Source organism: Taudactylus pleione, unplaced genomic scaffold, assembly GCF_031769625.1.
Source record: "Taudactylus pleione unplaced genomic scaffold, aTauple2 ptg000005l, whole genome shotgun sequence".
In the NCBI taxonomy this organism is placed as follows: Eukaryota; Metazoa; Chordata; class Amphibia; order Anura; family Myobatrachidae; genus Taudactylus; species Taudactylus pleione.
Genome location: NW_028284408.1, coordinates 15,302,039 through 15,319,121, shown reverse-complemented (window position 1 = coordinate 15,319,121; position 17,083 = coordinate 15,302,039). Strand labels below are relative to the sequence as shown.

The following is a 17,083-nucleotide window of genomic DNA, read 5'->3' as shown; positions in this document are numbered from 1 at the left end:
GCATAAATTTGCAGACGCTGCTGCTTGCGACTCAGACCCATTATCTCCAAATCATTGTCTGGAAATGTCAGGCATTATAGTCTCTACTGTTCAAGCCGCAATGAAAACACTATATTGGTAAATGAGCAAAGTGCCCGCTCACCTGCTCTGCACCCTCCTTCCTACATGCAGCACAAATGAAACCTATGACTCTGTAAATGAAGATCATGTTGCCGGTCACATATCAGTGTCATTATGCCTATGATTAATTGCAACCTATATAAGATGTAATTATATCATTGTTTTGTTTTCAAGCATCCAAAAATATATGAGTAATGTTCAGACAATGGTAATGGTTTATATACAATGGTAATATTACAAAACTAGTCTTCCTTACAGTACTAAATGGTGAAACTAGGTCAATGACGCACAATCACTAGCCATGCACTACATCTATCCCTGTGATCCGATATGCTTGGTATTAAGGTACCTGTTAACATATGTTTATAATGTTGCCAAGTAACCCGCCCGGTTTTTATTGCTCTTTCAAACAAAGGGCATATTGTTGTGCTTACGTGCTTTCTGGATTGTACTACAATATATGGCTGCTATGTGTAATGTATTAACTAAAAGAGGCACTGTGCACACACTAATATTTTCCTGTAAAACTGCATGGTTACTATATAGGAATACACACCTGCGCTATACACATCACTCCTAGTATTCACATAGCTAATGATATGATCATAAATAGATGTTGCTTCCATGCTAGGACATTATAACATCACAGTGCCATCTATGGACTGAAAAAAGTAATAATAATAATTTGCAACCTACAGTAACAGATAAATTAGAGCTCAGGGCATTTTGACAGTAGAGTGACTACATTTGAGTGGTGAAGAGTGCGCTTGAAAATGTCTAAGGATGGTGTACCTACCCACATTTAGGGGTAAATTTACTAAGATTCGATTTGGACCCGATTTGCATTCTCAGGTGATATCACTTTTTTGCAAATGGGAATTTATTATCATTAAAAGTTGGGTGATTTGTAAATTTTTTCAGGGTGAAATCGGGTGGTTTAATGCCGCAAATTCTTCCGTTTTGAACAATAGAAATGATATCACCATCGGCTCAATTCGGAAGTACTTTTCATTTATTTTCTGCCTAAATCAGGAATTTACCATTATTCGTTTTGCTAAAGTCGGGCGATTTACACTCAAATCGGGGACTCAATAGAAGTTTTAAATGCACCACGTCCTGAGCTGCGAGTTGTCATTCAACATACACAATTCCAAGTGATTTGTGTATGTTTATTAATGGAAAGTGTGTTGTAAGGTTTAATTTTTTTTTTTAAATTACGTAGGGTACCCCCTCCAAAAAAGCATAACCAGCCCCGGACTTTTCATAGCCAGCCCTGGTTGTCTAACTACAGGGAAAAAAAAACTTACAACAACAAGCACTGGGCTCTGGGAACCAGTCATAGTTCTGGAATTACAGGGGAAAAAATGTGTAGGGTCACTCTGTAATTCCCAGACCCAGCAATGGACCCTTTCTAGCGTGGGGGCTGATGCCACAGCTAGGGGAGCCCTTCACCAGACCCCCCCCCCAGCCGCAGCATCAGTCCTGACCACTAGTCAGCCCACCCCAATAAAGGGGTCCCCCTCTCCAGGGCACCCCTGGCCTAGGCTGAGCCTGGGGCTATCCCCACCACAGTAGGGTGGTGGGTGGCGGGATGATAGTGTATAAAAAATAAAATTAACATTGTCTTTACAGCCCCCGCCTCTCTCAGCCAATGGACGGCTCCTCCATTGAAGTCCAAAGTTTATTCTGCGGTTTCCACTATTGACTTCAATGGAGGAGCCGTCCATTGGCTGAGAGAGGTGGGGGCTGACCTCTCTCAGCCAATGAACGCTCAGATATGGCTCTACAAAGGCAGAAGCCGCGTCTGAGCATTTCATTCAGGAGTTAACAACCATCCTGGTTGTTACCTGTTGCGTGGATCGGGATTTTCATTTTTTTATTTTAAGACCTTGGATGCCTACTTTGGACAAGGGGACCAGTCCTGGTAATGTAGGGGAGTATGTGCGCGTGTATGAATGTAATAATACTTTACTTTCACAGTGTGTGTGTCTTGTGTTTTTTTAGACATTTCTTTACAGGTGAACTACAGGTACCAGCGGGCCCTTAATGTCCCGCATGCTGGTACTTGTGGTTCTCCAAGGACCAACATGTGGGGGATGCTTGCTGGGACCTGCAGTTCTACTGTTACGACAATGTTTATACTTTTTTTTTATACCACACATACACTGTCAACCCGCCACCCAGGGATGGCGGGGATAGCCCCAGGCTATCAGCCTAGGCCAGGGGTTCCCTGGATAGGGGGACCCCTTTATTGGGGGGTCCCCAACTCCCCAGGGATCCCTGGCCTGGGCTGACTAGCGGTCAGGGCTGATGCTGCGGCTGGGGGGGCCCGGTAAAAAGGCTCCCCTGACTGTGGAATTACAAGGGGACCCTACACAATTTTTTCCCTGTACTTAGACAACCAGGACTGGCTATGAAAAGTCCGGGGCTGGTTCTGTTTAAGGGGGTGACCCCACGTAAATTTTTTAACAAAAAAAAATACATTACGATGTAAAAAAATTAAAAAACAGGCAGCCTTTCACTGATATGTGCAGCCTGCTTGTTTGGGAGAGGAATTCAGGCAGTGAAATCGGGACTTCAAAACAGACATGATCGACCAAATACACCATCAAGCAAAACGATCCTGTCAAAACCGGGACCTTGGTAAATTCCTGATTTTAAAAGTGAAAAAAAACGGCCATTTTGAATCGAGTTCGGTTGAATAACGGGACAAATTGGGACCAAATCGAATCTTAGTAAATTTACCCCTCAGGCTTTGGTATTCTATTACCAGCTGATCAGGCTTCCCCTCAATGCGGTAGCATTCGCCATCTTCAGATGGAGTTTGCTACCGCTACCCACGCCTTCCCTGTCCGGCTCCTTCCGCCGGACGTCGGGGCTCTTGTGTGCATGCGTGACCTGTAGCCGCTCGCTGGGACAGCTAATTTTCTAATCAGCTTTCTAGGCGCCGGAGTAATGATGAATTGCTCCGGTGTCAGCAGCGAGTCAGTGTGTTAATTATCAGGGTCAGTTTGGACCTCGATAATTAATATCTTGAATAGGCCCCTTAGGGGAGATTTATCAAGCCTTGGAGAGAGATAAAGTGGAGAAGTTGCTCAAAGCAACCAATAAGCTTCTGTCATTTCTAGCACAGTCTTGGAAATGATAGTTTAATGCTGATTGGTTGATTTGGGCAACTTCTACACTTTATCTCTTTCCAAGGCTTGATACATCTCTCCAATAGCTAGAGATGTGCAGTTCAATCTTCCTGAAAACCTGAACACACTCGAACTTTGGGGTTTCCGAGTCGTTTCAAGTCCTGGCTCGGATCACTTTTGGAGTTCCAAGTAGAACAGAGTCCCGACTCTGGTTTACTGTAAGTTCGGAATTCAGATTTCAAAACTGAATCTCGGTTTTGGATTGCATGTAAAGTGTAAACAGGTCTAAATTACATGATTTTAGCTGCTTTTATCAATTTTACAGCAATCCAAACCCAAAACTAGATCCGAACGAAAACACTTTTTGCCAAACCGTAGCATTTTAGAGTGATTTTGCCAAAACGTGGGGATCTGCGCACATCTCTACCCATAACCCCTTCCACTGGTCACCTTTTTAAATATTGAGCAATGTACATTGAGCAGTGTACACAGACAGATGACCGCAATTTACAGTGTTTTGCCTAACTGGGTTGTTATCCGCACCAAAAAGTGCACAGTTTTACAGGATTTATTGCATTTAGCTTCTCATAAATAATAAATAATAGTGTGCACATATACACTTTAACATAGTTATTCTTAATTCTAGAGCTAATCATTGATCTGGCTATTAGTGTTATTCTCTAATGGATATGAAGCAGATTTGAGTTCCAAAGTTACTGCCATCCCGAACATTAGAGAAGAATGTATCAGCGTGGCAGGAGGTACAGAGTGTGACATCTCTGCTCTTGTCCACAATGGTATCGTCTTGGATATTCTGTGGCAGGATGCCACCACGTTCCAGCAGAATCCTGAGGGCAAATAAATGTAATCAGGTAACTTAGAATATTCATTTTACAGGTGATTTACCTCCAAATGTCATTTAGCCTCAGAACTTTAAAAAAAAAAAAACAACAATACACAAAAGATTTCCCGCCATTTATGTTATATCATAGGATACATTTTTTTTTTCAAAGTAGAGCGTCACGTAAACACACTGCAATCAGCCATATCTGAACTCTGACTCAAACGTCAGCCCTGGTGCTCCAACAGGAAGCTTGTAACGATGACTGAACTGAACTTACAAAATACATTTAACCAGAAACAGCACAGAACCACCCAAATAAACAGAGGACAGCCAATAAAAAAGCTGCAATTGGCCCCAAAAATGTTCCAAAGAGCCCGGAGAACAAATGCATGATCCCAGATCGCAGGATTCTGCTAGCCTGTGGGAGAGACAGTCTAACCCTATCCCGTGACTGCTATTATTTACAGTGCTGGACTAATACGATATAATCCTAATTTATATAAACTCTAGTGGACTAGAGATAGAAATTCAATAGTTGATGTACATTAAACACAGAATCTATTGGCAGATAAGAACCACTTGGCTCATCTAGTCTGCCCTTTTAAACATTGACTGGGATCATTGGTTTGCCTTATACCATGAGGGTTTGGGAAAGGTTTTCTAGTCATATCAGGTCACCCAGTTGTGTATAGAAGCCTCCTGTAACATGTTCAGTGTTATGTTGGTGTATTTTATATACAGGAGGTCTAAATATATAGTGCTACAATAGGGATGTAGATATGTGTAACATATTAATACATTTCTAAGTACAATAGGCTGCACTGAATGTGCTCCTTACTAGCGGTTCCCTCTGGAGAACTTCTCTTCATGAATATTTGACACAAATGAAGAAGAATATAACTGTTAAACCTCCTCCACTGCTACAGCACATATCCTATTTACAGACGCTTGTCTAACACAAGAAAAGCATCTGGTCATGAAACCTGTCTAATCCTGTACTGTGCTTTCAAGTGAAACTTCAGAATATATAATTCAGTGCACTACCAAACAACATCAGATTTAGTTTCCTTTATAGGTAGTGATCTGGAATCCCCACGTATAGGGCACTCGTTATACTCCTTGTTTCTTTATTTTGCTAAACTGCTTCCCTCAGAGTCATGGTAGCCAGCCTATTGTCCTCAGCTCCTCTTGTGAAAGGTTTACAGGAGCTAGAAATCAGTTTCCTTTGACAGAAGCACAAGTTTCATTGCCATTCGGGATTGTGGGAATCACCCATATTGTCACCATATTTTTTTTTGTTACCTTTCCTTTGCTAACAATATTTAGTCTATGGGCACTATATACATTATACTTTAAGAACAAAACAAAATCACTCCGTTGGCAATACATTCTAGTGGAGGTTTGTAAGACACGTGATTTATCATTAGAATCTAAGATCATACTCTAACAAAACAGCTTTGAAACTGAAGGGAATTTATGGAATGTTTGAAGAAAAAAAATAGCACAACAGTATTATATCTAGGATAACATAGTCAGTGCATCGGTCATGTTGTGGTTACTGCGAATTCAATATGTGGCGTAGACACTGTGGGGCTGATACTGACTCCACGTCCTTGTCTGCGTCTTTTGCCATTTGCATGTCTGTGACTTTATGCAAATGCTGCTACAAACAATCTGCATGTGCAAGAAACAAGACGCCCACTTTGTGCATCTTTAGATACTCAAATACCGCTTAGTACATATTTAGGTGCAACCATTAGACACACCATCAAAACTTGCACCAGCCCCATGCTAGATGCAGATTCTCTGTCAGAGTATGGCCTCCAATGTGAGTGATTGTACTGTATATCTTAGTTTCCAACCACTACAGCGACACGCCCATATACTCCCATAAAACGGACCATCTTCCCGTCACCGCCCAGGAGCACCCAATACATTTTGAAGACATTTCTGAGACCGTGAGTCCCCAAGCATCTCAATCACAACTGCGACTCTGGGCCTAATGCGCATGCCCTAATGCGCATGCGCGAGACCCGCATAGCGACAGCCAAGCTGTCGCTATGGGTCTCGCACCAAAGGTGGTGTGCCGTCGATGGTGACTAACAGCACGCCCCCTTTGGTGGGCGTTGTTGCCCAGACGGAGGCGTTCCCATGTGAACGCCTTCCGTCTGGAGCCGGCCCCACTGACATCACTAGTGATGTCAGTGGGAGTGCTTTTGGCTCTGATAGAGCCAAAAGCACTCCTGGGCTTGCGGCAGCGAGACCCTACCCTCGTCGCAAGCCCGATGGTCGCGATGGTCTTGACCATCGCGGCCATCTTTTTGGCCGCTCGCATAAGCTGTGGGTGGTCACCCACAGCTATGCGAGCGGCCAGGAGGCCGCTCCATTTTTAGGTAGGAGGGCCCTGATTCAGAGCGAGCGCTCTGGTCAGAGCGTCCGGCTCTGAATCAGGCCCTCTGTGCGCACGGACTCTGGGCACGTTCTTCGACACAGAAAAAATTGCTCAACGGCGTCTGAATCAGCCACTGTGTATGGAACATGAAAACATGCGGAGGTACAAAACATGTAAAAGGTAAGGACCTGATAATGCACCGCACTGCAGGTTCCTATGTCTGTGTCACACCAGACTTATTGCTATGGTATATACCACATGCTATATAAAACATCAGGAAGATAAATACTGGGGCAGTGTCAGAAATAAATGATCTGGTAATACCATTATAGATCTAGGATGGACATCTCAAAAACATACAAGGAACAACTTTTTGGGCAGAAACGTTTATTTAGCTCTGAAAACTGTGGTATGTGTAATGGCACATGTTATTGTATGTATAACCGCACATGTTATTGTATGTATAACAGCACATGATCTTGTATGTATAACAGCACATGATATTGTATGTATAATGGCACATGATATTGTATGTATAATTAACGACACACGATATTGTATGTATAACAGCACATGATATTGTATGTCTGCAATTTGTATTGTGGAATTTATTTCCCCCAACACTTCTCACAAAACACCACAACTTCTGAATCTTATTTTTACTTCCTTCACATATTTGTACATAGCTCCAATTTTAATGAGTGCATTCAACACAAGCCTGATTTATACTTACATATTCTTCCTCCGTGTGTACAAATCAGCATTACATTACTAATCAGACCAGCTGAAGAGATCTATTGAAAGAATGTCTTGCAAAAATGATCCCTTCTTAGTCTTCAGCTTTATACTTAGGCATGAAGCCAGGACACACACGAATTACACAGATTATGTGTCTGGCTGACTTCAAGTCTCCATTTCACCTGGTTTTAGCCAGACACAGAACTTGCGTAATTCACGTGTCCCAAAAGGGATGATATGGCAAGCCTACTTTTACTAGTCACACACTGCAATACCATAGGCATTGCACCGATATCAGCATATAGTATATGTGTCTCCAAAATGACTGTAATGTCCAACAAGGATTTAATTGATATTAAGAGCATCATTTTTGAGCATGTCGGTAAATGTGTGTTATCATCTTCCAGACACGCTAACAGGCCTCAATGATGCCAAAAGTCATCCATTTGCTCAACTCAAGTCAATTACACTGACAACTATCCAAAGTTTACAAAGTACTTTTGAAATATTCCTGGCATTCTCTTTTAACCACTTGCCTGGCGTGGTCGTATTGTTTGCGACAACACCGGGCTGTGCGTTAACTGATATAGTCACAAACGATGCATCCTGTCAGCAGTGGTGTAACTAGGGCAGGGCGAGCGGGGCACGTGCCCTGGGTGCCATGGGACCGGTGGTGCGATGGGGGGGCACGCGCCGCTGGCCACGGTACCAGCCCGCCCTAGTTAGCCAGTGTAGTGCCGATCTCTGTGAGTGCGGTCAGCGCTACACATTTACACAGGACCGGCGCTAGGCTTCCCAGCCGGTCCTGTGCTGCACAGCTGGGCCCCTTCCCTCCCCCTGAGCGCCTGCCCAATAGTGCCAGGAGGAGGGTGGCAGGCGGGGCTCAGGCTGTGCTAACACATACACATCGCTGCCAGCGCTGGCGGCGATGTGTGTGTTAACCAGCAGCCAATTAGAGTCAGGCGCCTCTCATTGGCTGCTGCTGCTACTGCACACACATCACCGCCAGCGCTGGCGGCGATGTGTGAGTTAAACATCAGTCAATGAGCGTCAGATAGACGCTCATTGACTGCTGCAGCCGCAGCGCCCACTGCAAGAGCCGGCTCCTGCAGTGGGTAATGGGAGAGACTTCATGATGTCCGTCTCTCCCATAATGCAGATCGCGCCAGCCTGGGAGGACTGACGTGCGGACTGCAGCATGGATTCAGGTAAGAATTTTTACTTTATTAATTGTTTCATTTCAGTGTGTATTTATCATGGGGGGGGCTAAGGAGGGGACTACTACTGGGGGCATTGCTTCGGGGGGGCAGAGGCGGGTTCCACTACTGGGGACTACTACTGGGGGGGACACTACTGGGGGCACTGCTTCGGGGGGGACCACTACTGGGGTCTACTACGGGGGGAGCTATTGCTAAGAAGGGGACTACTACTGGGGGCACTGCTTCAAGGGGGAGGATGGGAGCACTACTGGGGGCTACAACTGGGGGGGATACTACGGGGGGCACTGCATTGGTGGGGACACTACTGGGGTCTACTACAGGGGGCACTGCATTAAGGGGGACTCCTCCTGGGGCCACTATAAAAGGCACTGTGTAGGGGGGACTACTACTGGGGGCACTGCATTTGGGGGGACCACTACTGGGGACTACTACTAGGGGGACTGTATAAGGGGCACTGCATTAAGGTGCAAATGGAAAGAAATATTCCCAGTGACAAGAAAGGGGTGTGTGTCATGTTGACACACCCCATTTTTCAGTGGCCACGCCCCTTGCAACCACGCCCATTTTTCGCCGTGCACGCACATAGTGGGAGGGGGGGTTTCCATTTTCAAATTTGCCCTCTGCTCCAAATACCCTAGTTGCGCCACTGCCTGTCAGTAACGCACAGTGGGCGGTTGTTGGAAGATAATCTTCCAGCAGCCACCACTAGCAGAAGGACCTCCCTGCCCCCTCTGCAGTGCTGCTGCATCAGTCAGCACAGCAGGACCCCCAACCCGACAGTTGCAGAGAGCAGCAGCCATCGAGGAAATGTAAATTAAACATACACACTCAGTCCCCCAGTGTGTACCTGGCAGCTGCTCAGAGGAGCATCTGCTGAGGAGATCAAAGTCGTGATGGTTGCGATGTTCCAAACATCGATATTGATATTAACAAAATCGATGTTAATGTTATGTGTTTAAAAGTACATTTTTTAATAAAATCGTGTGGGATAAGTTAAAAATAGATGTTCTTGACCTAATTCAATCATAAAAATAAATATTTGTGAGCGATTTATTGGGGAAAAAAAAAGTGGTTAAACAAAGTGGTTAAATGAAGAACCCACTGCATAAAATATTCCAGCATCCTGTAGTCCAACATACTATAGTCCAGCATACTGTAGTCCAGTGGATCCCAAACTGGGTGCCGTGGCACCATGGGGTGCCTCAGGGCATTTGCAGGGGTGCCTTGGGTTGGAGGTCCAGTACAAGTCAAATTATTTTTACTCAGGGTGATAGGCAAAACCAGTGCTGGCTGCTGCCAATCAAAAAATATGTGGACAAAAAAAAAGTGGAGCCCTTTTAACCACCACGTGACTGAACCTAAGGGTGACTTATAAGCATAATTGACTTCATTTAATTTTTAGTGAATTTCTCAATAAGAAACTTTTGCCCCAGGGGTGACGTGGAAAAAATGCTGATACTCTAGGATGCCGTGGTTCTAAAAAGTTTGGAAACCTCTGCTGTAGTCCAACATACTGTAGTCCAGCATACTATAGGCTATTTGAAAAAAGTTTTTAAAAATAGACAGCTGGAAAAGTGAATAGAAACAACCTAATATTTTCCAGCCCAATAGTTTTTTATTCTTAAGAATTTTTACTCTTCAGATTACTTGAACGTTTCTACCTGTTAATTATTACTATGTAGATTAGCACCTTCGTTAAGGGTATCTGCAATAATATAGGATATCTGCACAGGATGCATGCTGGTAAAGTCTGGTTTGGTTACATTTTAATTATTTTTCTGTAGGTACTGTACAAGCACCTAATCTGTTTCCAATGTGAAATAATAAACTCATACTATAGTCACTTTATTGTACATTAATATTAATCAGGATCATTTACACTCAGCCACAGAAAGTATTGAGCTGCTTATTGTTTCTGCAGGAATTTATTGTTTGACAATAACCAGATTTTATTTGAGAAAAATCTCACACTCACCGTGTTGCTCTTCTGATATCTACATATGGGTTTGGCGACTCAATCTGCCGCACACACTGCGGGTCGATGTCATGAAAGGCTCGGGCTTCCTCTTGTGTTAGGGTAAAGCAGCACGGCCCCACTGATGGGCCCAGTACAACCAGTATGTCCTTCACATCACTCCCATACTCTGATGTCATAGCGTTTACGGTGGACATTGCAACTCCTAGCAGCGTCCCTTTCCAGCCTAACAAAGAATTAGTTATATTTAGGTTGTTTTGACGTTTATATACTAACATTGCTCAAAGTTGCAAATTTGCATTAAATCAAAGCAACTAGCTTCTGCAAGGGGCTAATGTACACTTGGAAATAGGCTTATTTATGCTTATGTCCAACTTTGCACAACCTGCAGCTCTGTTAAAACACTGCACTGCATCTACATGAGAATGCCTCATTACATCCCAGGTGTAAGTGTAGTTGCAATTGAAATGCATCACCCATAATTGCGTATGTTCTGTTCCAGAGCATGTCCAGCGCGAATACACCCAAGATACGCTCTGCAAACAGGTACACATTCAAATTTACATCAGCCCCCAGAGTATGTCTTCTCCACTTTTATGACTCATTCAAAGTGAGCCAGTGAGACAGACACTAGGGAATCGATATGAAATACCGCTGGACCCCTTGCCGGCGGTTTAAATCCCGACCCCATCTAGTGGCGCAAGAACTATACCTTTGTTTATTGTGATGTCGATTTTGGAGTGAAAGAGACCACTCCTATGTAGTTTTTTGCAGCCTATAGTGGTTTATGTGAAGCACTGGTGCATTTTCTTTTTGTTTTAATTACAAATCCCGACAGCGCCTGGTCACCACAGGAAGAAATCCCGATCGTCCCTAGGTAAGTATTGACTAACCTAATCTACCCCCTAACCCTCCTTTAGGGTGCCTAACCCTAACCTTCCCCCCCAGTGCCTAACCCTAATCCCCCCTCTAAGTGCCTAAACCTAAGTGCCTAGACCTAACCCTCCCTCCCACTAGCCTAACCCTAACCTCCCGGGGGGGTACCTAACCCTAAGTCCCCCCTCGGGAGCCCTAAACCTAAACCCCGCGGCTGTCCGCTGTGGCGCCCGGCATCCGCTCGATCGGAATGCCGAGCGCCGGTCAAATGATAGGCATCTAGATTTAGATGCCTGTCATTCGTCCCTAGTCGGGATAACATTGTCTGGAAGCCGGCGGTCGGCATTCCGTCCGCCGGCTTCCTGAACTTATACCGACACTAGGGTTCTATCTATCATTGGTGGTTATGGTAACAATCATTATGTGTCAGTGATACAAATGTTAATGAGACTTTAAAAAGTATTTTTATATTATTTTATAGGTTTTAGAAAGTCATGATCTGCTGCTACAAAGGTATAGTGACACTATATAAGGTTAGCCCTTAATCTCTGTGCAATTTATATATGAATTTAATTTCTACTCTGATATTATTAATGTCACAGAAAATAAATCTATAGTACATTGTCTGTGTCCAGTGACACAATGGTCCTGATTCAGAGATGGATGCAATACACACAGCAGCTGTGTCATTGGATGCAGCTGCTGTGTGTAAATGTGCTAATGCTGCAGGAGGAGTCTTGTGTAAATAAACGCCTCTTGCAAGCTTTGTGATCCGCTGCTGCGTCCGAGGGTGCAGCATCATCTGCAAAAACATTGGCCATCTGAGTACCCCTCAGGTTAGTAGGATGGCCTGTTTTTTCCCTCTGACGGGGACACAAGATGCAGACTCAGCACATCTTGAAAACTGGGCCGACAAGTCCCCATTTTCAAGAACATGGACCATCACCGCCCCTTCTCTGCCCCTGTCGTCACAATTAGTGATCAGGGAATGCGCAGTACAAATCCTGCACATGCGCCGAATGTTAAAGCTGATCACAGTTAAGTATAAACCATCAGGCACTACTCTAAATCAGGCCCAATGATCATAAACTGTGACCTAGTTAATGGAAGGTAAAATGTAGCCATGAGGAATGTAATCCATATATATGGGTTATCATAACCAATATAGACAAAACAATGATGATGTGTCATGTGCAAGTCACTTTAGCAGCAGCTAAGTCATGGCTTGAAGACACAATAGACCAGTGATAGCCTGCAGCGCCATCTATCACAGTCTAAGATATTACAGTACAGGACTTCTAATGGCTAATATTTCACATTACAGTATGTACAGACAGTACTGTAGCTGCCAAAATATCCAGATTTGCATCTTCATGATTTTTCCAGGTCGGCTTTATAGAAACACATTTTATTATATCTTACTGAAGAGGAATATAGATAAAGATTTACCAGAGCGTTTTAAAAGAAGGCTGACTATCTTTCAGCAAAAAATATTTACCCTTACCCTAAATGTAAGATTTAAATGAATGAATACTCATAACATTAGCATACCCCATAACCATGTACAATAATAGTTTCCATTGATTGTCCTTCTGAATTTGATCTAGCTTGAGCAGGGCCCTGTCTGCCTTTTGCTGTGATCTGAATTTGTCAAAGAGGAGGAAGAGATGTTGAAGGGGACAATTAAAATTAGTTTTATGGTGCTTTTATGGCAGTTTAGGCCAAACTGCTGGTATTCCATCATTTCCATAGGGTTTTTGCTTCCTCTCCCAAAATATTAATTAAATGCCATCATCCAGTTTTCTGCTCACATCCATTGCTGAGGTACAGATGCAAAACCAAGTACCACTGATATCAGTGTCTTATCTAGGAGGAGAACGTACAGCCAGCCCAGAGCAATGAGGGAGATTACCTGAATGAGCTACACCACATGCCTTCTTTATTGGATCACAGAAAAGAATTGGTATACAGTCTGCCCCAGGAGCTGCTATTGTCACTCCTTTCTGATTGGTCACTATTCCATCATAATAGACGGGTTCTGGTTTTCCTATTATCCAAACAATATCAGCATGATCAACCTACAAATTAAAAGATAAAAGTAAAATGAACAAAACGATTAACAGTTTTCCACTAATAAATTTATGAAGTTAGGGCCTTATTCACAGATGGCCACACTGCCGATCGTTCTGCAGATTGAGCTATAGTTTACCATTGTGTAAGCCTGTAAGCAGAACTGTGCACGTGTAGCGACTGAATTGCTATGACACTTGCAGAGGACTCACTTGCCTACCCTCAGATTAGTCCGGGAGACTCCCGAAAATCGTGTGCCGCTCCCGGCCCCACGGAAAGGCAGACAAGCCTGCCGGCGGCTGCCGATCCCTCAGAGACATCCTTCACTTTTGTAGAAGGCAGCCTCAGCGGCGCACACTAGGCAGCTGCCTAAAGCGGCCTACAGGTAGCACCGGCCCTGTGCATATGCGTATAGCACTTTGCGAAAAAAAGAAAACCCCACAGCTTGGGGGCCGTGACATAATTCACGCTGCATCACGTCATTTTGGCCCCGTCCCGATTCACAATGCCAGTAATCTCGGCATTGTGTAGCGGGGGCAGGGCCAAAATTACGCGATTGTGTGGCCATGCCCCCCACTCCGCCCACAAATGCAGAGTAAGCTGTCCGGCGCACCCCCTTCTGCCGTCCATGCCCCCCTGCTATGCCAATCTGGCTGCTCCCTCCGGGAGTGGGCAGCCAAAATGTTGGCAACCCTAGTGACAGGTAGTCAGCATGTAGAGGAGATACAGGGGGGTGGTTAGAGAAATGCAGGCGTGTCTGGCAGTTTAAACACTTTTTCCTGGGCATCCATAAATTAGCCAGTGCATTCATGCCCGCAGCAGGAGAGAGCCCTCTGCATACACTGTGTCTGCGACAGCTTAGACTTACTCACAAGGCTGATGGCCACCTGATCTGCTTTCGATGTTTCTGGTTTTGTGCACGAGTGGCGGATGACAGATGCTTTCAGTGGACGTCTCTAAACACTGGACGGTAAGTGAGTCATTAGCAAATTTTCGCAATTGCAATTTTAGAGAGATCGCGATTGCATTAGCATACATCTCTGAATCAGGTCCTTAACAAATTACAGTTAACATGAAGTTAGTGTGTCCTATTATTGTGTATACCCATGAGGCATGGACCTACTTTGGTTAAATAATAAGCAGAGTGGCTTAAATACCTGGGCAAAGAGATGGCACTGGGCGGCGGTATTGTGCATATTGCAGCAAATAATAATGAAGTACCATGCTGGATCTCTTCCGCCAGCACCAGCAAAGATTCCCCTCCTCAGTGATTTGCTTTCTGCCGGAAGACTAAAGGTGCATACACACGGTCAGATTTTCTGTCAGATCTGAACGATAATGATTTTAAAAATCGTTCATATCTGAAAGAAAATCTGACATGTGAGTCTGCAACGATGAACGATGCACGTTCCCGCTTGTCAGATAACGATATCTGACATCTGATGTGTTTGCAGTCAGATTTGGACGATTCGATTCATTTTAATACAGTCTAAAATCGTTGGTAAAAGCGTTCATCTGACATATCTGACCGTGTGTATGCACCATAACGCTGCTGATGAAAGGAGGAAGTGCTATACGCATATGCACAGAGCTGGTGCTACCTTTAGACAGCTGCCTAGGGTGCGCCGCTGAGGTCGCCTACTACAAAAGTTGAGTGACATTGCTTGCGACAGCTGCAAGTTTTATTATACGCAGCTGGCGCTATCTAAACACTTATCCCTGCTCTATGCTCCCTGGTCCTTACTTATTACATGTGTGCTGTACAGCCCCAGTAGAGTACTACAACTTCTCCCGAATACAACCGTCACCTTGACAAAGACCCATGGAGGGTAGAAACGCGTCGGAAGCAAGCTGATCAAGTCAGATTTTAGGAGACCGCACTATCAGCCTTTCCCCAGAGAGGAGACCAGCTAGTGGCGTGCACGCCGAGAAGAGCCGGGAGGACCAGAGTGTCACATCTAGCAGACGGGCTGCAGTATCCAGCTTTAATATCATCTTGATGTTCTAACTGCAGCGCCCACCGGGTATACCATCAGCGGGAAGTCTGCATTTGAAGTGGTCCACACAGGTCCGCTGAACTCCAATTTTTTCATCTGGTATGCTGGTTAACAGGCAGTTTTGGTGAATAGCAAAGAATCACAATTTTATATATATTTTTTAATAAAGACACTATTGGTTTTAAATCACTTCCTTTCATTTGTGAATAACATTGGACATTAGTGAGAGATACTTTGTGGGGCACTCTTTTAGAATAAATTAATTGATATCAGGAAATATACATAATTACAGTATAACTTTTAATCGGTTCTCTCTTTAAAGAGATTGAGGATTATTTTGACTCAGAGTGTGAAAATATGACAAAGTCACCCAACAATAAACACCTATAAATGCCATATAGCTGATATCAGAAAATAAATATAATTAAAACATAACTTTTGATCAGATCCTTCTTTAAAATAAATTGGGAATTATTATGACTCGGATTATGAAAATATGATAGAGTCACTCATCAATAAGCTCACATAAATAATATCATATTCATCAATAAGCAAACAGAAATATATTATAGATTCCAGGGAGCACCTCCAGCTATATAGAAAAATTTGGTAACTAATTATTGGAATGTACTAAATTGCTGGTCTATAAATTGAATTACATTTTTGTACTGTTCAGGATATTATTTGTGTTTCTTGTCAAACATTAGTGAGATATATCGCTTTCCTGGAATGGACTAGGAAGTTTTATTTTTTATTTAATTTTAATTGTGCTTAGTGTATATTACACATGCCCCTGTCCGTTTTTGGAGATTGTGGAGTTACACATAAGTTTGGCCGCCGATTATTGCTACATCGTGTTTGGCAATTACTCTCTTGACTCTATTGAACATTTTTCTTTTTGCTAATAAGTTTCAATTGCGCATATATAAAAACAAAGGAGTCTGGCTAAAGTTACAGCGCTGCTGAATTCACATTCAGTCTGATGATATTGTATTGCCCCAGTCTGTGTCTGTTTAAGTGTATCTGTGTATATATGTGTCTGTTTAGATGTGTATGTGTAAAGGGGCCTATCCATTATGCGACCTGAAAAACTGAACGTCTAGTGTTCAGTCCTTCAGGTCGCCGGGTGTGGTGCCCGCACTGAAAAGTGTTCACTGAACGTCATACAGTGCAAGAAACAGACCTCCTATCTGCAAACATGTGGAACCTGACGAGTGTAGTCAGGTTGACGAGCATGATCCACAGATAGTCGGCGTCGGCAAGGACCCAGCGTGCCACGCGCATCGCTGGTCCTTGCCAGCTATCCATTAGACGACTTTGTGAACAATCTGACCAAAACATCCTGGTTTTGGTCGGATCGTTCAAAAAGTTATCTAATGGATAGGCCCCTATACTGTCTGGGGGGAATCAAAGTCTTTTTTGGGAGTCTTAAGTAATGGGCGTCTACTATCTGTCTGTTCAGAATATGGCCCTCATTCAGAGCCACTCGTAAGCGGCAGCTCGTTCGCTCCGAGCGATGTTTGCCAAACTGCGCATGCGTACAGAGCGTTATACGCATGCGCGAACCAGTCAGTGCGGCCGAAATCATGTGCTCGCAAAATAGCGAATGCCTGCTAATTTGAGTGACAGGATGAGGCGTATGTGGGTGGTAACAGGGGAAGGTGCTTGAAAACGGGGAGTGGAAATCAGAACGCAGGCGTGCTTAAAGGTCAAA

General features: G+C 44.0%; 1 protein-coding gene across 1 annotated transcript in view; it reads right to left on the bottom strand.

The window, feature by feature from the left end:
• Positions 1-3,811: 3,811 nt before the first annotated feature.
• The window catches only part of LACC1 (laccase domain multifunctional purine nucleosidase 1), a 31,017-nt gene continuing 17,745 nt past the window's right edge, over positions 3,812-17,083 (bottom strand). The window contains exons 4-6 of the mRNA XM_088476991.1: positions 13,215-13,380; positions 10,427-10,652; positions 3,812-4,105 (exon numbers count right to left, since the gene is read on the bottom strand). Of these exons, the coding sequence (XP_088333117.1) occupies positions 3,931-4,105; positions 10,427-10,652; positions 13,215-13,380 (567 nt within the window). The 3' untranslated portion in view covers positions 3,812-3,930. The remainder of the gene's footprint in view (positions 4,106-10,426; positions 10,653-13,214; positions 13,381-17,083) is intronic.